The 26,038-nt window shown below is 43.7% G+C and overlaps 1 protein-coding gene across 2 annotated transcripts; it reads right to left on the bottom strand.

The window, feature by feature from the left end:
* Positions 1 to 1,569: 1,569 nt before the first annotated feature.
* On the bottom strand, positions 1,570 to 25,421 carry SLC16A9 (solute carrier family 16 member 9). 2 transcript variants are annotated; one of them, XM_083364227.1, is made up of 6 exons: positions 24,743 to 25,421; positions 19,829 to 20,055; positions 15,366 to 15,509; positions 13,613 to 13,708; positions 3,325 to 4,227; positions 1,570 to 2,557 (listed from the first exon to the last, which is right to left on the bottom strand). In XM_083364227.1, exons 2-6 carry the CDS (start codon positions 20,022 to 20,024, stop codon positions 2,364 to 2,366), a joined length of 1,533 nt encoding a protein of 510 aa, XP_083220353.1. In that variant the 5' UTR covers positions 20,025 to 20,055; positions 24,743 to 25,421; the 3' UTR covers positions 1,570 to 2,363. The 2 variants fall into 2 exon arrangements, with proteins under 2 accessions (XP_083220353.1, XP_083220352.1); XM_083364226.1 differs by lacking the exon at positions 24,743 to 25,421 and having other exon boundaries at positions 19,829 to 24,678.
* Between the last annotated feature and the right edge of the window lie 617 nt (positions 25,422 to 26,038).

Below are 26,038 nucleotides of genomic sequence, written 5' to 3'. Positions count from 1 at the left end.
CAAGAGGTGTTAATTGCACAGCTCTTGACAGACGGAAGAGACAGGAGCCTCCCTTGATGCCCCCCTCCCCTCCTTTCCTATCACGCAAACTGAAAACATCCCAGGCGCCAGTTCAGTGTCGGCTCCTGGCTTGTCCCACTCTCACGCTGGCAGTTCAGGCAGCTGACTGCAGATTCAGCCCTGAGCTATCTGACCCAGAAGCCAATTGATCTTCCTGTCTGAAGCTCGGCCAATGGCCCGGGTGGTGTGACACTCCGTGGAAAGGAACCTCCTTTGCCCCGAGAGTTGCCACAAGGTGGTTCTCAGCACTTCAAGGTCTGTAGAACCAGACACGGTCACAAAGCGGGGCGGATCATTGATTGCTCTGCAGGGAGAGAGGAGCCAAAGACCTGAATGCAAGTGAAAGTGCCCGTTGTTGCTTTTTAGGTAAAGGTAAAGGTTCCCCCGCACATGCGTGCTAGTTGTTTCCGACTCTAGGGGCCGGTGCTCATCTCTGTTTCAAAGCCGAAGAGCCAGCGCTTGTCCGAAGACGTCTCTGCGGTCATGTGGCCGGCATGACTAGACGCCAAAGGCGCACGGAACGCTGTTTCCTTCCCACCGGAGTGGTCCCTATTTTTCCACTTGCATTTTTACGTGCTTTCAAACTGCTAGGTTGGCAGAAGCTGGGACGAGTAACAGGCGCTCACTCTGTTACGCGGCACTCGGGATTCGACCCGCCAAAGTGCTGACCATCTGATCGACAAGCTCAGCATCCTAACCCACTGAGCCACCGCATCCCTGTTGCTTTTTAAGGGAGCTCAAATGATTTTGACTTACACGAGTGCACAGCTGGAACAGGGCCAGAGACAAGCGAGGCGTCGTGGGAAAGTCCTTCTGTGATGCACAGTGGAGAAATCTGGCCCCACAGGCTTCATAATTGCTCTCCCGGCTGTTGTGTGCTCCTTGCCTAAAGAAATAAGCCTCTTCCTTACCAAGCGGCTTTTCTTTTACACACCTATCCATACCCATGTTATTCTTACAATAATAATTGACCACAATGAATATCATCAATAAATGCAACTACATGAATGTGCAATAAAAGCCCCATTTATTTCTCCAGAGGATCCAATAGCTGAAGGCCTCCCACCAACAACCCTACTGTTATTCATAAAGAATAATAAAACCCTAGGTCTGGAAGGGACCTTGAAGGTCTTCTAGTCCAACCCCCTGCCCAAGGCAAGACTGCCATCCCGGATTTGTATATACTGCTCCTTCCTTAGCCAGCTAATTGATTTATCTGCCTGCTATTCCTTTTTTTCTCCTCTAGGAAGCCTATATAATGTTAAATGAGATAATGAACCATTTTAGAACAACCTGGTTAGATTTAAACTGAGTCCATCTTTAATATTTCAAGGAAAATTTCAAGAGTTAAGTTCTTTGGAAACTTTAGAAATGTGTTGTTTTTTTCCTTCTAATGTAATGGACTAAAGAGCCTTAAATGTCCTTGATAGAAGTTTCGCTACATTGCGATGTAGGGAAATCTTGTCTTGAATTTGTAAAATAAATAAAACCAATATTTCAGTTCTACGGTTTTGTGGTTTCTTTAATAAATTGCATTTATTCCTTGGTTTTATAGAATTCAGTTGAATAATTTGTAACAGCTCCTGATAGAATATGCAGTAACCTTTTTGCCATCCAACATCTTCATTGGTATTAAATGCTACATTCTTGTTGGGCTGTTTATTTCATAGATCATGGGATCTTTTGGCAACCCACAAGATTCCTCAGAGAAAACAGGGTCTTCAATTACTTCCATGACACTCAGAGTGATGCAGCCTCTCCCAACCAAATAGCATTAAGGTTCCTGAAGAGGGAAGCAAGTACTGTGTCAACTTGGCCAAAATTAAGTACAAGGATTACATGAAAATGTGTATAAAATACATTTGTTGCACCAGAAAATACTTAGCAAAACTGTAGTACAATACAATGTGGGTGAGAGGAGGAGCCTCATTCAGGAAACTGAAATATGCTGGTTCTAGATCCAACCATTTTGCACACTTGCCATGGCTTGCACACTCAGCCTCCTGAACAGACATAGGGAGCGGGAAGCTCATCAAGAGAAGCTCCACCTCAAGAGCAGAGCTTCACTGCACCTTAACAATCTCTTGGTCAGTTGCCATCTGGCAGAAGCATCATTTTGCTGATTATGGGCAACGGCAAAGCAGAAGGCCCCATTGTGTTGTTGAAACTTAGCTGCAGTGGTCAGGACTTGATGTTTTGGCTCAGGGGTCCAAGTGTTTCAAAGAAGTATCAAAAGTGTCTTAAAAACCTTTATAAATAGATGCAAAAGTATACTAAAAGTATCAGTATAAAAACAGCAGCGACTATTCCATACTGTCATTTATGGTCCGGAGGCAGCTGTGGAGGAATAAGTGTTTGGGATTGGGGCCGATGGTAGGGCTTGTTCCAGGCCAACAGGGCAGCACGGCCACCAGGAGGAGAAGCCCTCCAAACAGCACACACAGGCCACTGAAGTAGAAAGCCACGTCGTAAGAAGCAGTCCAGTCATAAAACCAACCTGAAAGAGAACAGAAAGAGATGCCAAAAAACAGATCCAAGCCTTCTTGTCTCACACCGTGGCATCAAAGGAGGTTTCCCCTTCCATAAAAATGTCACACCAGAGCATGATTGGTCAGGAAACTGCCAGTCAAGGATGCCAGTGCTTTGAACCCAAGCCATTGACAAGCCACAATTGCAGCCGATTGGCAGCTGTTGTATCAGAGAGGTAGAAAGGATTTATAGTACGGTACAGTAGGGACGCAGTGGCTCAGTGGGTTAGGATGCTGAGCCTGTCGATCAAAAGGTCGTCAGTCTGGCGGGTCAAATCCCGAGTGCCGTGTAGCAGAGTGAGCGCCTGTTACTCGTCCCAGCTTCTGCCAACCTAGCAGTTCAAAAGCACGTAAAAATGCAAGTAGAAAAATAGGGACCACTACGGTGGGAAGGTAACAGCATTCCGTGCGCCTTTGGCGTCTAGTCATGCCGGCCACATGACCACGGAGACGTCCTCGGACAAGCGCTGGCTCTTTGGCTTTGAAACGGAGATGAGCACCGGCCCCTAGAGTTGAAAACGACTAGCACACATGTGCGGGGGAACCTTTACCTTTACCTACGGAGCACCAACCAGGATATGGGTTTTTAAGGATACTGAGAATATAGTGCTGTACTTCTCCATTGTAACTGAATAATGCTACATCTCCACCAACAGGTTCTGTAGATGGAGGCCTTTTTTAAAAAGAAAAAAATAAGAAGAGTAAGGAACGGTATCTGGCTGAAATGCCGACTTACCTACAACTGGGGGTCCAAGGCTGTTTCCAAGTCCAGCAAAAAACATCAATATGCCATATGCGTGGGTCAGTTTCTCGATTCCCACCGTCTGGGTTGTGATGTAGGGGAAGATCGACCAGTTTCCTGCCAGGAACCCCAAAGCCCCCGAAAGGATTGCCAGAGCACTGTAGCTTTGGGCGAATGGAATTAACACCAGGGCTGCTGCCGTCAAGATCAACGTCAGGATGTAGAGATACAAAGCATTAATCCAGTCTACATCTGCCAGGATGCCCAGGGCCAGCTTGCCCACAGCGGTCATAATGCCAATGATGGAGATCAGAGGGATGGCGCAGTCCCCCTCAATGACATTTGAGCTCCTCGCCACGTCCTCCATGAGCAAGGAAGGGGGGAAGCCGCCAACGTCAAAGAGGAAGATGGCAAGAAACAGGGCGAAAAAGACTTTGTTTTTAAAAAGACTCAGGGTGTCCTCCCAGTAATTTAAGTACAGGCCCCATTTCTGCATAGCCAGTTGTTTGCACAGGTACGTTTGTTCCGAGACTTTCTTTGGATAGCTCTCGGCCTCTCTTGGGGAGTCCGAGAGTAGCTGGCTATGAACCGGGAGGCCATTTGCTTGGCGGTCACTGCCCGCCCCCCAATTTTCCCCTTTCCCCTCACTCTGGCCTTTTTCAAGTATGGTGATGTGTTCCTCACGAGAGGGTTTCTCTTTTCCATCATAAATGAGGTATTGATCTGGAACCTTCTCCATCTTGGGCTTCTGGGCCACCGACAGAGGCCTCATCAGGCTGCCACAGGCTAGGATGTTTAGAGAGAGAGCGCCAATGATCAGCAGGCAGCCATCCAACCCGTACAGTTCAATCAACACTTTCTGTAAGGCAGCATAGATGAAAAGGCCAATGCTTGATCCTGGAAGGAGAGAAGCACATGTCAGTAGATCCGTGTCACCGTCTGCTGGGCCTTGGCTGCCAGTGTAACAAATGAAGTAAAAGTAATGTAAAAAGCTGCAGAGCAGAGCCATAACATCAAGAGGTTTCTAGAGCAAAGCCAACAGTTTTGGTTTTCAAAACTGGTGTTTCCACAGACGCTGGAAGAAAGCAAGGACTGGACCAGATCCCCCATTCCTGGCTGAGCTCCTTCTCTGTCTCTCTCTTTTTTTTAATTTATTTTTTTACAAATTTTATTGATGTTCTAATATTATATTCAGATATTTGAAAAGCAACGTGGTTTCTGGGTAGTAGTAACTCAATTACATACAGATATCTTTAATACAGATTTCAAATTGCTACCATAAACATTTCCTCTTTTTCCCTTCACATATACTGTCTATTTGTAGATTTAAAGACAAGTTTTATTGAAAAGTTTTAACATACATTTTATCTTTAACAGTCCCCCCTCCCCCTCCCCTCCCCCTCCCTCCCTGCCCCTCCCCCCCTTCCCCCCCCGACTTCCCAGAGCTAAGTACAAGGTATAGAAACAAAAAAAAAACAATCATAGACATCCATATGCTAACAACCATAAACTCTAAAATCTATCACTCTCTAGCTCATATAGGATAACTACAAACACTATTAATATTGAATATATAAAAAAAAGAAAAAAAAGAAAGGAAGATTTATTCAAATGCTACATGAAACTTTTTAGTCCCATATTTGTTCTGGATATACTCAATCCATTTTCTCCACTCCATAATATAACGTTCTTGCGAGTGATCTTTCAAATAAGCCGAAATCTTTGCCATCTCTGCCAGGTCAGAAACATTTAAAGTCCATTCTTCTATGGTCGGCAGTTCCTCCTTCTTCCAATACTGACCTATTAAGAGTCTTGCTGCCGTAATTAAATTCAACATCAGCTTAGTGTCCACAACCGTAGCATCTGTAATTATTCCCAACAAAAAAAGTTGCGGACAAAACTTTATCCTTTGCTTGAAAATCTTTTGCATGTTCCACCAAATTTTTATCCAAAAGGCCTTAACCTTTTTACAAGTCCACCATATGTGAAAATATGTTGCATCTTCATCACCACACCTCCAGCATTTGGGCTGATAATTCGGATACATACTTGCAAGCTTTTTAGGATCTAGATGCCATCTATAAAACATTTTGTAAAAGTTCTCTCTTAAGTTTTGAGGTTGTGTAAATTTTACGTTTCTCACCCATATCTTTTCCCACGTGTCCATTGTAATAACTTCTTGGATATTTTAGGCCCATTTTATCATACAATCTTTAACAAGTTCTGTTTCTGAGTCAATTTCTATCAATGCAAGATATATCCGTTTAATATGTGCTGGACCCTGATTTCTAATTTGCTTTATCAGATTTTCATCAGTCATTGTAAAACCAGTTTTCTGATCTTCTTTCCACCTGGCCCGTAGCTGAATATATTGAAACCAAGTTTGAACAATCTTCTCATCTCGCAAGAGACTATATGGTTTCAGACACCAGACATTTCTTTCCAAGCTTAAAATCTCCTTATACGTAGTCACATGTTTAAAACCAACATTTATATTTTCTATTGCGTGTTTTGGGATTGCCCACAATGGTATCTTACAATCTAACTTATGTCTATACTTCTTCCAAACTCTCAACAATGCCTGTCTTAAAATATGCACTCTAAACACATTATCTACCTTCTTATCATACAACAAATATGCATGCCAACCAAACAACAAGTCATGGCCCTCAAGATTTAATAATCTCTCTTGTGTCAAATTAATCCAATCACTTATTCCTGCTAACGCAGCAGCTTCATAATATAATTTAAGATTGGGCATTTTAAGACCACCTCTTTCACGAGTATCCTGCATAATCTTAAGTTTAACTCGTGGCCTTTTCCCTGCCCAAACAAATTTATTGATACCTCGCTGCCATTCCTCCAGATTAGAATCTTTCTTAGGAACCGGTATCATTTGAAATAAGAATAAAAATTTAGGCAGGACATTCATTTTCACTGCTGCAATTCGCCCCAACAAAGACAATTGCAATTTTTCCCAACTCTCCATTTCTTTTTGAATTTTTCCCCATAATTTTTCATAGTTATTTTTATATAACTTTGTGTTAGAGGGTGACAAGAACACCCCCAAATATTTGACCCTTTTAACAATCTCAAATCCAGTTAATCCTTCTAAAAGGGCCTTTTGCGATACTGTCATATTTTTGGCCAAAATTTTAGTTTTTTGTGCATTAACTTTAAATCCAGAAACCTTCCCATATTGCATTATTATCTCCATCAGGTCCACAACAGAGTTCTCCGGCTGGGTCACTATAACAACCAGATCGTCTGCGAACGCTCTCAATCTGTAATCCTGATCTCTAATTTGTATACCCTTAATTCTTTCCGAATTCCGTATTTTTACCAATAATATCTCCAATGTTAACACAAATAACAAAGGCGATAACGGACACCCTTGCCTTGTGCCCTTCTCAATATTACATGCTTCTGTCAAGCTATTGTTAACTATTATTCGGGCAGTTTGTTTTTGATATAATGCCCTAATTGGTTGCAAAAATTTATCCCCAAAATTCATTTTATCTAAGACTTTCATCAAAAATTGCCAGTTCAATTGATCAAAGGCTTTTTCAGCATCTAAAAAAAATTAGCGCCGCAGAGATCTGGTTGTTCCTTTCCAAAAACTCTAACACATCAACTATATGTCTCACGTTATTTTTCATTTGCCTATCACTAATAAACCCAGTTTGGTCCCCATGAATCACCTGTTGCAGAACCCTCATCAATCTATTAGCCAACACCTTAGCAAATATCTTGTAATCTGTATTTAAAAGTGATATCGGTCTATAGTTTTTTACTTGAGTAGCATCTTGATCTTCCTTCGGAATCAAAGAGATAAAAGCAGTTCTCCAAGACGGAGGCACCTTTCCCCCTCTCTGAATTGTCTGGAACAGTTCCTTTAACGGTTTTATCAACTCTAATTGTAAATTTTTGTAGTAAACCGCAGTCAAACCATCCGTACCTGGCGCTTTATCCACCTTCAATTCCTTAATTGCTGTAAGAATTTCTTCTTCTGTAATCAACTGATTAATCTCCTCTTTTTGTGCTTGCGTAAGAACCGGGATGCTAGCATTCTCCAAGTATACATCAATGTCTTTTTCATTAATCTTCTCCTTAGCATATAATTTAGAATAAAAATCCACAAAGGCTTCCTTAATAAGATCCTGTTGAAACACAACCTTTCCCTTATGCTCAATTTTATCTATATTAGAAGCCCTTTGCTTTTTCCTTAGTCTGTAAGCTAGCCATCTACCTGGCTTATTAGCATTGCAAAAAGTATTATACCTGGCAAACCGCAAATTGGTTGCCACCTGATCAGCCATTAATTTATCAAATTGTCCTCTTAATAGCTTAATAACCTCCTTAGTCTTCACATCCAATGGGTTCAAAATCAAGGCCTTTTCTTTTTCCTTAATTTCATTCTCCAATTCTTTCCTTCTGGCTTCCAAAATACGTCTGTGTTTATTATTCATATATATCAACACCCCTCTCATATAGGCCTTGCTAGCATCCCAAACCATGTCCATAGAAGTATCCTTATTCATATTAATTTCAAAAAAATCCTTCATCCGCTGTTTACATTCTTCCACATTTCTCTGATTTCTAAACAAATTCTCATTTACGCGCCACGAGCACCTATCTCTATTGTCCTTATTAATCTCTAACCAAACTGGACTATGGTCAGAATTAGCTCTTGCACAGATCTTTACCTTCTTAATCCTAGAAAAAAAGTCATTAGTCAACAGAATGAAATCAATCCTGGAAAAAGATTGATGTCTATCAGAAAAAAAAGTATAATCCTTTTCATGCAGGTGTGTGTCACGCCAAATATCTCGCAATTCCAAGTCATCCTTCATTTCAAAAAAAGATTTAGGCAATCTGGCATGACTCGGAACACGCCTAAAAGAACCAGCCTTATCCATCTGTACATCCAAAACACCATTCCAGTCCCCCATAAAAATAAACGATTTGTAATCCAACTGAGTAAGCTTTGTATGAAGTAAACTAAAAAAATCAGCTAGTTGTTGATTAGGAGCATACAGTCCAACTAAAAGCGTTTTTTTGCCTTCTAGCAACAAATCTATCATAACGTATCTTCCATGCTTATCTGCTTCAATTAAGTCCGCTGTTAAAGTACTTTTAACATAAACAACCACTCCATTTTTCTTATTCATTGCAGAGGCAACAAATTGCATGCCCAACCTTGAGTTCGATAAATACTTTTGGTCCATAACCCTAATATGTGTTTCTTGCAAACAAATAACATCAATCTTGAATTGTTTTAAATATTGAAAAACTTTCTCTTCTGTGGTGAGTTTAGTCCATTAACATTCCAGGTTAGAAATTTAGTCGCCATGCTTGTCATCCCGAAGCTGTTGGAGCACATCTTTAATAGCCCCTCTATCTCCTTTGGGCCGCGCTCCTCCCACTGCTTCGCTGTAAGTACGCTTTGAAAGTTCCATAAACTTCTGCTGGTCTTGTTCTTTTATTTGTTTTGCTCGTTTTAAAGCGTCACGCGTCACCCTCTGCTCTCCAGCAACAGCCGACGAGGCTATAATTTGATCCCCTCCAGCACCATTCTCCTCTGTCTGTCCAGCTTCGGCCTCTTGAGGTTTTCCTTCTCCAGATCCCTTTACAGCTTCCAGAAGTGATAGTGGAGTTGCTTTTAAAACATTATTGTAGAAATCACGCGCCTGTGTCACAGTAACCAGACGATATCTTTTACCTTCATACATCACCACCAATCCGACTGGAATCTCCCATCTGAACTTTATATCACGTTGCTTAAGTTCCTGCACAAGAAATGCAAAATCCTTCCTTCTCCTTAAAATCTTTGGAGGAATTTCTTTTAAAACCAAAACTTCTTGGTCAGCAACCACAACTTTAGTATCATAAGCGGCTTGAATAACTTCATCTCTAGTTTCTCTCTTTGTAAAATAAACCACCACATCTCTAGGTAGCTTTCTCTGCCTAGCAATCCATGAGTTTACACGAAAAACTTTATCCATGCATCCCTCTATTTCAGATGCTGGCTGACCCAATACTGCTTCCAGAGCCTCAGAAATCAGCTGCTTTAAGTCTTCTTTAATATTCTCTTTTAAGCCTCTGATTCTAACAGCATACTGCATCTGATGATACTGGACAAGACTCAATTCTCTGTCCATTTTATCCCTTAAATCTTCATTCTCCAGTACCTTTACTTCTAATATAGCATTCTTTTGAGTCAGGTCCTCCACTTTTTCGTCCAAACCTTGCACACATTCAGCCACGCTTTCCACTGTAGACAAAATGTCTACCCTCATCGCACTGAACTTCTCTTCTATCCTCTCCTCCAGTTTCTCCAATTTCTCCTCCAGCTTTGCCATCTTATCACCCAGCATTTCTGATATTACCTGGGATTGTTTTTCAAGGGCATCTTGTAAGTCCTTCGATGTCAATGCAGCAGGAGGAAACAAAGCTTGCAACGATGTCTGTTGCACCGGGGAAGTTCCCGCACTCCGAAGAGTTTTTGAGGGAGGTTTAGCTGCCATCTTTTTACTTTCACTTATTGCGCACTTTCACTTTAAGTTTATAAAGTCCATTAAGCTAGAGAGTAAAAATAAAAGTCCTCTTCACCTTGACCTCCTGTACCGCTCTGCCTGCTCCTTTTATTCCAGGGTCTTTCCTTCTGGCAGGGGTGGTCGCAAACGCCTGGCTCTGCTCCAAAAATCCCGGAGCAGAGACGCTGAACAGCTGGGAGCAACCCAGGCTACGGGGGAGTTCAATCCTTCAGCCGCCCAAGCTTTAAGCTCAGGCGGCCCCGGAGAACTCAACCCCTACCGGGGGCCTCACCCCCTCCTCTTCTCCCGAGGAGGGGGCTTCAAATCCACCCGAACAGCTGATTGGCGCTGTTTCGGGTAAAAACAACACAGCTGAGCAGCGGGCAGCCCGAAACGGCTGTCTCCGGCGCCGCGCCGCCACCGGAAGTCCGATTTAAAGACAAGTTTTATCCTATCAATCACATAGAAAATAACTTTCTTACATATATCCATAGTTTTTAGTTTACACATATTTTGTTTTAAACATACAATCTTTTAGACAATCAATGACCTAATAAATTTTTCAATTTTAATTTCCACTAACATTTAGATTTAATGTTTGATATTTATCATTCCCAAGATTTTAACCGCCCTGAGTCCCCAGGGAGAAGGGCGGTATATAAATTAAATAAAACATAAACATAAACATTTTTAGTATACTCCCAATTCATCTAACACCATTCCTCACAAAATCTAATATTCAAAATACACATCCCGTTTACTTAACTTCTCACCCTCTATGTCAACAAGTTAAGGATACAATATGATATCCTTCCTTTTTGCTAATTTTCAGTTGTTTTTTTAAGTAGTAATCAAAATTTCTTTTTATTTCAATATTTAATACTTCCTCTCTTCCTCTTTGTATCTGCTGTCTCTTGCTTAAACTGATAATTTTCATTTTTAACATTCCATATAGACCTATTTATTACTTTCAACAATAGGTTTTTAGCTTGTCTACATTATTCACCTTTACATGACCTTTATGCACAAATCAATATTCAAATTAGCTATTAATATTTATACTGCTGAATTTTAAGGATCATTTTTTTTCTTTATCTCAGTTCATAACAATGTCTTGTGTTCAACATACACATCTTATCTATTCTGTTTCAGATTTCAGTAAGATGGTCAAAACTCCATTCTTCTTGAGTCTTATTCTGGCTTTTTTCCTTTGCCAAATCATCTTCCATGTCCTTGTTTTTGGGTCATCGAACCAATCTCCTTGTAATATCATGTATATTAATTGATATTGGCAAAACCATCCGATCGCCATTTTTTTAGAGGACTTGTGGGTCGTTTCTTTATTCTTCCATATCGACATAGTTGTTCTGAATTGTTTGTCTTCTCATCCAACTGTTCTTTTCCTAGATCCTCTAGTTCCTTCTGAGTTGTATAAAAAAAACCTTTCCCTTTTTCTAAGTTGTCAATGTCTTTTCTGGATTTTCAAATATCAATATTTGTTTAATAGTAGATTCTTCTGTCATCGTACTTGAATGTTTCATTTTTTCTATTGCATTTTGTATAGATGATTTTTTAGTTGTGGTCAAAGTTTGGGCTTTCATACCTGGGCTGTCTTCTTGTTCCTTCACATAGCCTCTTAGTATTTCCTTGGTTGTGGTAAGAATTTGGATTAGTGTTTTCAACATAGCGAGAGTTTGTTGATCTTCCTCCATAAATAAATTTTGTTCCTGGTCTTCCATACTGGTATTTTAAGCTAAAGGCTTTACACTTAGAAAATCTAAAAGAGAGAATTTTTTTTCCTAGGTAGGGAACACAAAGCCTTTCACAGCTGTTGTTTCAAAGTTCTCAAGGTTATGTATCTTATCTATTTCCCTGGACAGTCAGCCAGGCCCCTTTTAAAGTTTCCCTTTGAGTCCCAAAGTTGTCTTAATCTTTTCAGTTTTCCTTTTTCTTTCATAAGAAAGAATCCAGATTTCCAACAGAAGTAGACAATGAACAATAGGAAATAAAAAATCTTTCAATCCACATGCTTTGAGAAATAAAGTTCCAGTTGGGATTCAGTTATTTTTTCAACATTTAAAACGCCCCTGGGTATTTAGTCGCCGCTCTTTCTGGAGGGAGGGCAATAGTCGCCCTTCACTCACCGCAGGGGGGAAAATGCTTAGTAGCTTAAGCAGGTACAGAAAGTAATTAGGGTGTAAAAGAGGTAGATCTCACCCAGTCTCTTCTGCGCTGCTTTAAGAGTTGCCTGGTGGAAAATGTGACTTCGGCTGTTCACAGCCTAGGGACAAGCCATAATGGCTGGACCTTTCGTCTGCTGGTTTGGAGGGATCGCCAAGTCTAACAGGAAAGTTGCAGCTCTCCCGTGATCCAGCGAGCTCCCCTCCTTGCTGGTCACCTCTTCAGGGTGGCTTTCAGCCCCTTTCAGGGGCCGCCAGCAATGTACGTAAAACTGGACAAGGGAGAGAGAGCAAGTCTCCCAGCCGTCCACAGCGGCTGCGTAACAAACCAGAAGTCCTGTCTCTCTTTTTTAAATTATCCTATCAAAATCTAGCTAGAAAAGTGGCAAAAGCTATGGGAGAGAAGTTACAAATTAACAATGTCAACTTCATATAAACAAAACTTATATAAAATGTTTTATAGATGGCACTTGCCACCAGCAAGATTAGCAAAAATGTTTAAAAATACGTCAGATAGATGCCGGAAATGTAAGCACAACTCAGGCACGTACTATCACATTTGATGGACCTGTGGCAAAGCAAAGGCTTATTGGAAAAAGATACATGCTTGGTTAGAAAAAATACTAGGTAAACATGTTGATTTTAAACCTGAACTTTTCTTACTAGGTATAATGCCTGAAAAGATTAACAAACAAAGTCTATATTTGATTCTACATGTCACCACAGCAGCGAGAATAATCTTTGCGCAATACTGGAAGAATGAAAGGATACCACCAGAGGAAGAAATAACCAGAAAAAAATTGGAATGCGGAGACATGGATAGATTAACTATGAGACTGAAAGATAAAGAAGATACAGATTACTACCAAACTTGGGATTTATTTTATTGTTAGCTAGAATGAAGGATTAGGAATTGAATATGTACTAGCATAGCTGAGCCCAGACAGCTCGTTGGTTGAAAAATTATTTATTTATTTATTTATTATATTTTTATACCGCCCTTCTCCCGAAGGACTCAGGGCGATGTACAGGGCAATAAATATAAAAAAAGAATACAAAAGTTAAAAAACGATTAAATATAATGCCCAAATTTAAAACAATAGTTAAAAACATATTAAAACCCCTACCCTAACCCATCAAACCAGGTCGGATTGCTCAAATAAATACGTTTTTAGATCGCGCCGGAAGGAGCGAAGGTCAGGGGCCATCCGGAGCTCAACCGGCAAGCGGTTCCAAAGGTCTGGCGCGCCCACAGAGAACGCCCTCCCCCTGGGCGTTAAATTAACACAAATTAACATATGTATGTAAAAGAAAATTAATAAAAACTTTATAAAAAACAAAAAACAAAAAAACCACAAAATCTAGCTCATTCAAAGGAGCGGCAGAGTCTTCATGATAAAATTATGGAAGTGGAGGAATAACCTGAAACGGATTTAGAAGTAATGTTTAACTGTGCGCTAAATGCAAAATCCCACTTTTGGCGTTTGGAAGACAGAATCGCCGTCAACCAAAGTACTGTGTCAGTTCATTCCCGCCCAGGGACCAATGCCAGCTACACAAACCTACCTGTCGAAATGAGGCCGAGTGCCAGCCCTCTACGTTTGTCGAAGTATTGGCACGTGATTGTGACGGTGGCCGTGTACAATAAGCCACATCCAAGTCCTAAAGGCATAGAAAAGTTTATGTGCATATAATCAGCGCTCCAGTTACTCTTGACTACTTTGATCAATTTCACTTGATCAATTTTGGGAAATTATCGACCTCCGAGATAAAAATGTGTTAATTCTTACATATTTTGATTAGATGAATTGGCTGGTTGGCTAAAATTTTCAAGATATTTCACAACAAAGATTTATACACAGGCGAGTATATTTGTCTACCAGGGAGGGAGGCGTCTAATGATCATGATGCCTCGTAACGTCTCGACAAAGTACGGTAGAACAATGAAAATGGTACCACACGGCGGCCAAAGATTATTGCCTAACTGTAATTTATTGTTCTTTTATTGCAAGGCACATTTGTCTTGATCAGATCTACGCATCATATAGTTACATCTGGTGGCTTGGGAAAGTATCATTGCCTAACATTTTCAAGAAACAGTTGCGTGATATTTTCCCCCAGAAGCCAAGAAGCCTCAAAACTGTGTAAGCAATGCAGATATCTTCTGCTACAGTTGTGGCGAGGTTACATTTGCATCTCAAAAGTGCAGTATGATGGTAGTGGTAAAAAAAGGGCGTACCACCTATATTTTGGGTGCAAAATAAGGGATCAGACAAGAGTTGGGCGCCTCATTATTGTTGCATTACATGTGCAACTTACCTGTGTCATTGGCTAAACAAGAAGAAAAAGTCCATGCCTTTTGCAGTCCCAATGGTGTGGAGGGCACCTACCAATCATAGTAGCGACTGCTATTTTTGCATGGTTTTCCCCAATTGCAAAAGGGATCTCAAGAAAGAAGAAGTGGACCGTGGAATACCCAAACATTCCATCTGCACTGCGTCCTGTTCCCCATGGTGAGGACTTGCCAATGTCAGATCCACCAGCATCCTACTCTCTACACTCAGATGATGAGAAAGACGATGAGCAGGATGCAGGTGATCCTGGGCCATCTATGTCAGCAGGCCTAAACTTTAGCCCACCGTATGCACCTCCTGAACCACATCTGATTTCACAGAGTGAACTAAATGACCTGGTCAGGGATTTGGAATAGCCAAAGAGTAAGGCAAGAGCTACTGGGCTGCATATTACAACAGTGGAACCTCTTGCAGAGTGAAAAAGCATGAAAATGTTACATTAAAAAACCAATAAATGAATGGAAAGTTATGTTTTATTGGTATCAATAAAAAGATAAATTTATAATGATTGGCGTGGCACCATTCTCATTGCTACATCACATTTTGTAGAAAACGTGGAGAGCATAATCGCACATTCCCCCCCTCGTAATTTTGAATTATTCTGATGCAATTTCCAAGCTGTATCTTAGAAACTGGAGCCAATTAAAACTCAGGACTTAATTTTCCTTTATTAGTCACCCAATTCTGGTAAAATTTAATTACTTTCATTTCTGGGGCTTTCTCCTTATAGACCAATGAAAGGATACAGGCAACTATTCTGGAGGCTGCATTTGTTCACCTGAATATCAGGCAAATTCTGGGGCTCCACGAGTCTCTTGGAAATTCAGCCACCCACTAGGGAAGATTACAGCCCAGATTTAAAGTCCAGGTTTAAACTCCACCTTCTAGAAGATGCCTTTAACTCCTGAGCATTTGATTCCCTTGCTATCTGGTGGGGCCAAAGAGGACCTTGTGAATTTTCTTACCAACAATAATTCCATAAGAACAAAAAAGGAAGTAGATATTGGGTGCAAAGCTGCTCATCATAAGGCCTCCTGCAACCATGAAGCTACTGAAGATGGTCACTGGCCGGGCGCCGAAAGCGGAGACACAGGTGCTGCAGATGGGACCTTCATGAGAACAATCGGGGGATGGGGGGGGAGAAAAACACGGGAACAATCTTATTTTGAATTATTAAAAGAAGGAGTTGATTGACCTCTCTTAAATCCAAAAAGAAAGGCTCTAGCTCAAGATGTTCTAATGCTAATTTCACCATTTTTACACCAGGAAAGAGAAAGTTCCACCACCAACTAAGCCTCTGAGAACCACATCGAAGTTGTGGTGGGCAGCACCATGCCAGACCATGCCCAGCCCCCTCCTCTCTTTGTCACAGATCAGCAAGGATGTTGCCTTAAAGGGAGTTACCTGGCTAATGCTCAGGTAACTGGGTATAAATAAGATTGTCCTCTATGGGCTTAACCAATAAACCCATCACACAATAGATACAGCAGAAGCTAGTTCCTCCCACAAAAACATCAATGTACTTTTTCTTCCCATCAAGGGTTTAGATAAACTCCTGTTTGCACCATCCAATGTCCTACGTGCCTACACAGGGATCAGTACAACTGAGGGCCATAAGGTTGATTTCCAATTCAGAGGACTGTAGACTTCTTAAATTGAACCGACCACATGAGGAGAGGGCATGATTTAATTTGCAACGCTGCAATTTCTGAAAAAAGGGCAATAATGCCTTCTCCCCCAACTGTCCCCCTCCTCTCAATGGATTTGTGGTATCTCTGGTTATCCTTCCCCACCGCTTTGCATGACCTTTTGGAGAGAAGGTTAAATCAGCCAGAATTGACTGAAACAGAAATAAGGAAGTAGAGACTCTTTCAAGGAAACTCAACAGAGAACTGGTGAGAATATAGATGAAAAATGAGATCTGGGAACCAGTGACCAGTTTTAAGCCTGTTAGACGTTTCGGTTTTCGGTCACATGTACCAATTTAATTTAAACAAACTCAAGACTGATGGTAATTCATAAAATAGAGAGCCACTAAGTAAGCCACGGGGTGGCTCAGTGGGTTAGGACGCTGAGCTTGTCAATCAGAAGGTCGGTAGTTTGGCGGGTCGAATCCCGAGTGCCGCATAACAGAGTGAGTGCCTGATACTCGTCCCAGCTTCTGCCAGCCTAGCAGTTCAAAAGCAGGTAAAAATGCAAGTAGAAAAATAGGGACCACTCCGATGGGAAGGTAACAGCGTTCCGTGCACCTTTGGCGTCTAGTCATGCCGGCCACATGACCACGGAGACGTCCTTGGACAAGCGCTGGCTCTTCGGCTTTGAAACGGAGATGAGCACCAGCCCCTAGAGTCGGAAACGACTAGCATGCATGTGCGGGGGAACCTTTACCTTTACCTAAGTAAGTCTTTGCAGTTTTGTGCCATCAACACTGCTTTTCATGACTTGGCACCAGAAGCTGAAGGCTAGACAAGCTTCACCACTCTTCCAAAGACAAACATCTAGAATTGCTCATGGTTTGCTCTGCTCATCACAGATTATGCTTTCCCATTAAAGGATTTTGTAACAGGGAAGTCAAGTGGGGCAGGATGCTAAGTGAGGTGGGCAGGAGTACCAGTGGTGTGCCCAGGCCCTCCGGGGCCCATCAGCTTGGAATGGGCAAGCAGGAGAAGCTGAACAAGGGCTGTCTTCCCACCTTTGCTCTTTCAAGCAATGCTGTCTGTGTCAGCTGACTTTGGAGGACAGATGTTGCAGATGTCTTCAGGTTTCCCAAACCTGCAAAGCCAATTTGTCCAGGAATGCAGGTGATGTCCATGCACGATGAGGCAGAGGCAGTCCAAAAAATGCAGCACCAGGAGAACTCCAAGGAAGAACTTTCCCTTGCTAAAAATGGAGTCCCTTCATGCACCCCTTGGTCCTCTTGCCTTAACCTGAGGCTCAGATGAGTTCAGTTCTGGGAGTTGAAGTCCCAGTGACTGAAAGTTGCCAAGGTTTGGGAGCCTTGCTCTAGGGCCCCGCGATCTTCCCAGGGGAAGCATCTCTTGGGGACTTAAAACCCCAATTCCCAGCCTTTCTCTACCAAGTCCACCAAAGAATCGGCAGGCAAGACAAGGAGCAACGGATGGAAACTAACCAAGGAGAGAAGCAACCTAGAACTAAGGAGAAATTTCCTGACAGTGAGAACAATGAACCAGTGGAATGGCTTGGCTTCAGAAGTTATGGGTGTTCCAATGCTGGAGGTTTTTAAGAAGAGAGCGGACAGTCATTTGTCTGAAGTGGTATAGGGTTTCCTGCCTGAGCAGGGGTAGGACTAGAAGACCTCCATGGTCCCTTCCAACAGTTATTCTGTGGAGTCCAGGCAGCTTCCTTCCTCTCTCAACATTTTACAAGCAACAAAAGCTAGTTTTCTTTTGATATTCACACTAATCTCTGCCACTCATGGGGATGGTCTATTTCCATTCCTCACTCACTTCTTCTTCTCCCCCACCTGTTCTTCTTGCTTTTTCTATTCCTCCTTGCTTGCAAGGCCTGCGAAACCTACAGACCTCCAGTGCATTCATGTTTCCGCTTTTAAATCTATTTTTACCACAAAGCAGTTAGAGAAGGGCCAGCGACCATCTCCTTTGTTGTGACTCACACATTTATCCAAAAAGCCTTTGTATTTTTTTAACATCTTTAAGGTATGAAAAGTCATTGTGCTCCCGTTATAAAAAAAACATCAAGGACAAAATCCTTTTTTTTTAGATAGCAGAGAAGTTATTATCGCCTCTAATGAGCACTGTCAAAAAATCACCTCTTATCAACCTTACCCTGCATTAAGGAAATTTGCATACAGATACAATTCTGCCAGATCATTTATTCAGTCTCTTATTCCTCAACTCTGTTCTGCAAATAGAGAAGCAATTATTGCTTCTCCTGTAATCTGCATCTATATATTTCTACTTTTTTTAGACTGCAAAGTTTTAAAAGCCTTTTCCTTCAATGCTTCTCACACAGGTATGTAAGCTTGGCTTAAATACATTATCATCACCATCGCTACCTTTTTTTATAAAACAAAAAGAGAAAGTAGTTTACAATAATTAAAGTAATATTTAAAGGCAATAGAAAACAAAAAATCCCATATTAATCCCCGTACTCTCCAATCCCCTTACAAATGTCTGACCTACAGAATTTTAGAGCAAGATTTTGGAGATAAAAACAGATTCTTTTTTTATGGGCCACGTTGGTTTTTTTCACATTTTATAGTTCTTTGTCCTTCCACTGAACTGAGCCAGGTTAATGCATAGTCAAGGCTATGGTCTTCCCAGTTGCAATGTATGGCAGTGAAAGTTGGACCATAAGAAAGGCTGAGCGCCAAAGAATTGAAGCCTTTGAACTATGGTGCTGGAGAAGACTCCTATGAGTCCCTTGGACTGCAAGGCGATCAAACCGGTCAGTCCTAGAGGAGATCAACCCTGACTGCTCTTTAGAAGGCCAGATCCTGAAGCTAAAACTCAAATCCTTTGGCCACCTAATGAGAAGGAAGGACTCACTGGAGAAGAGCCTAATGCTGGCGAAGATTGAGGGCAATAGAAGAAGGGGACGACAGAGAATGAGGTGGCTGGATGGAGTCACCGAAGCAGTAGGCGTGAGTTTAAATGGACTCCAGAAGATGGTAGAGGACAGGAAGGCCTGGAGGAACGTTGTCCATAGGGTCGCGATGGGTCGGACACGACTTCGCAACTAACAACAACAATGCAGACATACTGGAGAGTCAACAGCTTACAAAAACCTAACTCTGCGAATGGCAACTTCTATTTTAATTCTTTCTAAAATTAGTGTCATTTATTCTGCTTGTGGTGAATACACAGAACTGAACTATCTCATTTGCGAAATCCTGGCCTTCAATTTTCCCTATACCAAAGATGCCGTGTGTGCAAATATTGCATTTCTAGAGATTCCCTATTTCTCGCATCGCCTAATAAGGAAAGTTAGAGACTTGCCAAGATACAGTAGCTGTTTCTACGATTAGAATGGAAATATATATTCATATTTCAATCCTAACTGCAGGAAAGGGGCAGCAATCTTTCACCATCTGTGCTTCAGAGATTAGGAGAAAACCACAAAGCGAAAGCCACAACATTTGTCTTATTCTTGACTACCTACTAAGCTAGAAATGGAAAGCAACTTCCCACGGAAACCATCGCCACCATGTTTTCTTGAACTAAGTACAACAACATGACCCCAGTAGATTATCTGAAGGGAAAAAAAAACCAGGCTGATGGGGGCAGATGGCAAATAAATGGCTACTCTCAAACTCCTTGTAATAAAGTTTGCTGTTTTGCAGCTGTATGTCGTTGCTGGAACTGATCTTCCCGCTGAACCCCCTCAAAGCTCTTCTAAAGAAACACAAGGGTTAGATATTTCCTCTTTTTTTGCAAGGAAGACTTACTTGCGAGCAGGCCCACTCCACTGGCCAGCGACCCGACCCAGGCGGTCTTTCCTTTCCCTTCTCCAAAGAGGTCCAGCCATTCCACATAGAGCACCCCAACCGCCAAGGGAGACCCATAGCACAAGAACTGGGTGAAAAAGGAGCTGAGGACTATCACCCAGCCCCAGCCGCCATTGGGCGATTTCTGGAACACCATTTTCCGTCGGGATCCGAGGGGTCCACAAGCCCTGCAGGAAAAAAGACAAACAAGTGGGAGGAAAAAGGGACACAGCTGCCCTAATGCTGAGCACGCACTGAAGGCCATCATGAATCTGAGCTCAAGGATGAGGAGAGAAGAATGACACAAGTCCTTGGGAAGCTGTGCCAAGGCAAACGGCCAGCAACATCTGGTTTCCATCCAACTGCTCTCGAAAGCTGCATTCGGCCTAAATATTTTCTCTCACGGCCACTGGCTGAACCGTGGTCTGTCCAAGCTGTGACTTTGAGGTCCTCTGGACAAGCAGCTAATTGGAACAGCCCTAAGTATGATGCCACAGAACTGCCTCTTCCTGCCTCGCTGTTCAATGAACTAGAACAGTGGTGGCAAACCTTTTAGAGACCGAGTGCCCAAACTACAACCCAAAACCCACTTACGTATCATCGGGTGCTGGGTGGGCGTGGCCCTTTGGGTGGGCGTGGCTGCGGTGGTAACGGCAGACTGGGTGGAACTAAAAAGTTCAATCAATCAATTCCAACTTTGCGAGATCTGTTTTTTTTGCCACGAGAAGTTGAAATTGATTGATTGATTGATTGAACCTTTTTATTTTTTTGCACGGAAGCCTAAAGCGAAAAGGTTTTATAAAACCCAGCTGAAGGCGTAGGACTGGGGCGACGGTGCGCGTGGCCGCGGAGAGGGTTCTGCATGCCACCTGTGGCACGCGTGCCATAGCTTCGCCACCACGGAACTAGAAGCTGTGGGGCCGCCTGGCCTTTGTAGCTTCCATGCAGGTTGCTGAGCAGGCTTTGGGGCTCGGACATCTCCCCTCCTCGGCTGCCAATGTGAAGATTTGGACGGCTAGAAGGACCAACAGTGGCGCTTCTTGCAGACGAGGCTTCCATCTGCAGGAGAAAAGTGGCTTTTGGGAGCACCATTCCTGGGAAAAGGGCAAGACTCCTGCTTGCCACCGTCTGCTCCTTGTCCACCGCTTAAGCCAGGGAGACGGTTCTATCTATTTCTCTGTGAAATGCTGCACCCTAGAAAACAGAAGAGACGGCTCTTGAATATCTCTGCAGCTAATCTCGATTCAGGGATGTGTGGGCACTGAAGTGGGCCACGTCCAGGAAGACTTTACCCTTTTGACCCCACAGCTTTTGCCAAGTCTTGTTGCCCAGAGCACCTTCCCTTCCTCACTCCCAGATCCTGGCCTTCGTGAGGCAGCTAACTAGAAATTAACAGACCTTCTAGGGGAGACTGATGCAAATTCTTGAAATGTGTCAAAACTCCAAGCTGCTCCTCCTTAAGGGAGCCAGTCCTTACTGTCCATTTGGTGAACGGAATACATTCCTGGAGAAGGACTTTGGATTGCTGTTTAACTTAAAACCGAGTTAATCTGGCTGCTAGGTAGAAATAAATTGTCCTGCCACTCCTGTTCTTACAGCAAGCCTTAATGTCCCCATCAAAAATCTCAACCTTCTAATTTTCAACAATCCAAGCTAGTTTCTTCCCAAAATTTCCTCTCTGGCTCAATAATTCCTCCACACACCTGCTTGACCTGGGCGCTTCTTTTCAGAGAGGTGATGCAGGTGGATAAGGCTGTTCTCCTACACCTCCTCAGCCCTGGGGCAAATTTTCCTTCCTGCTTATTGCAGCTATGTATTATACCTGGAAATCTAGATGGTAATGGGAAGAAAAAGGAGCTCTCCCTGAACATTTATGACATTTAGCACAGAGAAAGTAAAAATACTTAAATGCTGACCTTTTATTCACTAAAATATTATGTTGCTCCAATTAGCTAAAGCACAGAGGAGCAGTCAACACGTTAGGACACATCACCAAGTCAGAATGTTTTTCTCCTTCCATCCACACATGTGGGAAAGGACCTAAAATGCAAGCGTAGCTTCACCACCCCATATTCTGGCCTGCTTTCTTCTCGAGTTGCTCCACTGAAACATCTGGGCCCAGAAGTGCAGAGACAGGGGGAAAGCACAAAGGAATCCTAAAGATGCCTGAGGAACCTCAAGAGGGCTGAGATGCTTCTTCAGAAGGCCCAAAGGGGCTTCTGGCAGCCTTGGGTGTCATATTGCACCCACCTGCAGCTGCCTCTGTTCCCACAACTGTGTGGCTGCCTCAGCAACTGCAGTGGAATCCCAAAGAGGACCGCTTTGGCTTGAGAACTTGCCATCCTGCGTGCGCCAAAGGCCCTTTTGGCCTTGACTGCATTTGAGCTGCAGCACCAGAAAGAGGCATTTGGTGAAGGACAGTCTGCTCATCAAGCCCTCCCTGTAACTATTGCCTGAAGACACCTCAGTCTACTTCCTCAGTCTACTTCGTCTCACATGCAGATAAACACAACAGCTGCCTTGAGCTGGGAAGAATCTCGTTTCCATCTCCAACCCTATCGAGAGGAGTTGTGACTCAGAGTTGAACTGATGTGCTCTTGGTTGTCCAAGTTTTGTTCTTTCTTGCAGATGTTTCATTGCCCGGTTAGGTAACACCATTCACAAATGTTTATGTTGCAGATTTAAGACTCTGGGCAATGTGCTTCCTCCTGTCCTCAAGACTGCCTCCTTCTTAACTGATAGAACATTTTGTGTGTACATAGACAGAGGTGGAGGGACAGCAGTGTTTTCAGGACAGGGTTGCTGCAGTCCCTCCCTCCTCTGACTGAAAATTACCCACCCCGCTCAGTGCTTCCTGCCTAATTAGCTATTCAAAGCTCTCATTCAGGTTTCTGCTCAGCACATCAGTGGAGTTCCTTCTCATTCAACGCTTCCCCAACACAATGTTTACATCCTAAGATTTTTCTTGTTTTTACTTTTCCTTCCTTCCTTCCTTCCTTCCTTCCTTCCTTCCTTCCTTCCTTTCTTTCTTTCCTTCTCTCTCTCTCTCTCTCTCTCTCTCTCTCTCTCTCTCTCTCTTTCTTTTTTTCTTTCTTTCCCGGGAATAGGACAACTTGCCACAGCAAACTTGTTGCGGCCAACTCGCCATGGACAACTCACCACGGACAACTAGCCGCAAGACAACTCATGCAGAACTTTTTAACAATTCTATTTAATTATTTAAAATAAATAAATAAAAAAATATTTTAATTGTTTTCAGTTACATTCCATTCTGTCCCTTCTTTTGCATCCTTTCTTTAATGATTCTATTCCACCATTTCTTTCTTATTACTGTAACTTTTGTCCAGCAATGAGTTGTCCTGTGACGAGTTGGCCATGGCGAATTGTCATAAACCGATCCCTTCCTTTCCTCTTTTCTTTTCTTTTCTTTTTTTCTTTTCTTTTCTTTTCTTTTCTTTTCTTTTCTTTTCTTTTCTTTTCTTTCTTTTCTTTTCTTTTCTTTCTTCTTTTCCCCGCTAAGACTGCTGCCAAGATTAAAAAAAAGCATCCTTCCCTGACAAGCATGGTCTCCTTCAGACTTTTGGTAAGTATGTTTTTGCAAGAGATCATCCTATACTTTAAACTTACAAACTTCTGCCTATCTGAGTCTTTAAGGAACTGAAATTCAATCCTTTTGAACCCATGAATGTTTGTCCTCTGCAAGAGGACCCTGCTTGCCCCCCCCTCCCCCAGATATGAACCACCGGGGTTGGGGGGATCCTCACTTTTCAAAGCAGGGGCTTTGAAAGGTGCCCAAATCCAGGCAAAGGTTGACCTCGGTGAGGTCCACTCTTGAATTTATTTTCACAACCCTGCCCTGATGCTAAACCCAATTAACTGGCTCCCATGCTTTTGCTTGTCGGTTTAGTCCTGGGGGAGCGTTTGGGGGTGTTTTTCTACTGAAAGCATTCCAGCATCTAAACTGAGAAGGAGGAAGGATACCCGTTAAACATGACAGCCCCCCCCCCCTCACCTCTGTCCAAAACAGCTGCTTGGAAAGCACTGCATTATTCCAGGATCTCTGCACCAAACCGCAGGCTGCCAGGAGACAGGGGAAGTCTCCCTCGTGACGTGCCCTGTTGATGTGTTCGCACGGAGTGTGAAACCACAAAACAGGCTCTCCAAACCCCAAGGTTCATGTCACATGCCGAGTTCTACACCAGCAGACAAGATGTGGGATTTGGCGTGTTCTGCAAGCGCGAATTCTCCGCCCGGGCGCTGTGAATAACGGATGCACCTTGGACAGGTGAGACTGGACAAGGTCCTCCCTTCCGTCCGCCAGGAGGGAGCCTCTTCTCTTGCCGGGGGGGATGATGGGCGAAGAGGCTGGTAGAACATTTTGTGGTAGAAGAGAAGCTTCGGAGGAGGAGGAGGAGGAGGAGGAGGACGAGGAGAAGCGTCTTCTCCAGAGATGGGACCGGCCCGAAGAGCAAACTCCCTCCAACCTGAAGCGCGTTTACTCAGAAGCAAAGCCTCCCTGGAGCCCCAGCAGCCGTTATCCCATCAGCCTTGCCGGCCTCCCTGGTCAACGCCTCGGACTACAAAGCCCACGCTTGCCCGCCTGCCGGGGACGGCTGGCGCGCATCAAGCCGGGAACGCGCCCGCCTCCCTCCGCCCCGTGAAGCGGCGAGCCCGTTTCTCCCGGCAGCCGGCCGGCTCTCTTCGCCACTCGGGAAGAGCTGCGCTTGGCTCTCCATCCGCCACCCGCGCCCGGCCGCCTCTGCCTCTCGGGGTTCCCGGCGGCAGAGACAGAGACGCAGGCGGGCAGGCAGCCTTGCTGGCCCCCCTTCCCTTCCCTTCCCTTCCCTTCTCTTCCCTCCGCTCCGTTCCCTTTACCTGCCTGGCCGCGCTCGCCCGGGGCCCGACCTGCCCGGTGCGCTCTGCCTGGCCCAGCCCTCCGGCCCTGCCGAGCCGGGCTGCCCAGCGTCCGCTCGGCTCCCTTCCTGCCGCCTCGCTGCAGCGGAGGAGCCGCCGGCCGGCAGGCAGGCAGGCAGCCGGTCCAAACTGGTTGGAACCGACGACAGGGCGGCGAGGCGCTTTCGGGAAGGGAAGGCGGCGGCATCGCGGAGGCTCGGGCTGAGCTGCTCCGCCCGCCCGCCCGCCTGCCGGGCCCAGGGCCGGATCCTTCGCCCGCCCGCCCACCCCCGCCAAGATCCGCCTTACGCGCAGCCTCGTCTGGGCTGTAGCCTTAGCCCCGGAGCCGCGCATCCCTCGCCGCCACCCTTGGCGCCTGGCAGTTAGCTAGCTCCCTTGGCCCGGAGACGCAGCTGGACCCCCTTGGCCCCGATCCCGGCAAAGTCGGGACCGGCCCAGGGCCCGACGAAATGAATCCCTGGGGGAAATTTGGAAGGCTGGGTTATGTTATTTTATTTTATTTTTATTTTATTATTTTATTTTATTTTATTTTATTTTATTTTATTTTATTTTATTTTATTTTATTTTATTTTATTTTATTTTAATTTAATTTAATTTAATTTAATTTAATTTAATTTAATTTAATTTAATTTAATTTATTAATATTTCTATACCGCCCTTCTCCCGAAGGACTCAGGGCGGTGTACAGGGCAAGAATAAAATACAAAATTACAAAAGTTAAAAGTAATTAAATACATGCCCGTTAAAAGAACAATTTATTTATTTATTTATTTATTTATTTATTTATTTATTTATTTATTTATTTATTTATTTGATTTATATACTGCCCTTCTCCCGAAGGACTCAGGGCGGTGTACAGGGCAATAAAAATAAGAATACAGGATACAAGATTTAAAGTTAAATGATTGTGCCCAATGTAGTAAGTTAAGTTAAAAACAATGTTAAAACCCCAGACCCATCAGACCAGGCCGGCTTGTTTGAATAGATAAGTTTTTAGATCACGCCGGAAGGAGCGAAGGTCGGGGGCCATCCGTATTTCAGCCGGTAAGCGGTTCCAAAGGACTGGTGCGCCCACCGAGAACGCTCTCCCCCTGGGGGTCACCAGTCGACATTCTCTGACCGGTGGTACCCTGAGGAGGACCTCTCTGTGGGAGCGTACAGGACGGAGGGAAGTTGACACCGGCAGTAGGTGCTCCCGTAGGTAATCCGGACCCATGCCATGTAGGGCTTAAGGGCGACCATCTGTCTCTTGGGATT

Source organism: Vipera ursinii (genome assembly GCF_947247035.1).
Source record: "Vipera ursinii genome assembly, chromosome: 5".
Taxonomy (NCBI): Eukaryota; Metazoa; Chordata; class Lepidosauria; order Squamata; family Viperidae; genus Vipera; species Vipera ursinii.
Note: the sequence above shows the minus strand (reverse complement) of the source record. Positions and strands in the feature narration are given on the sequence as shown.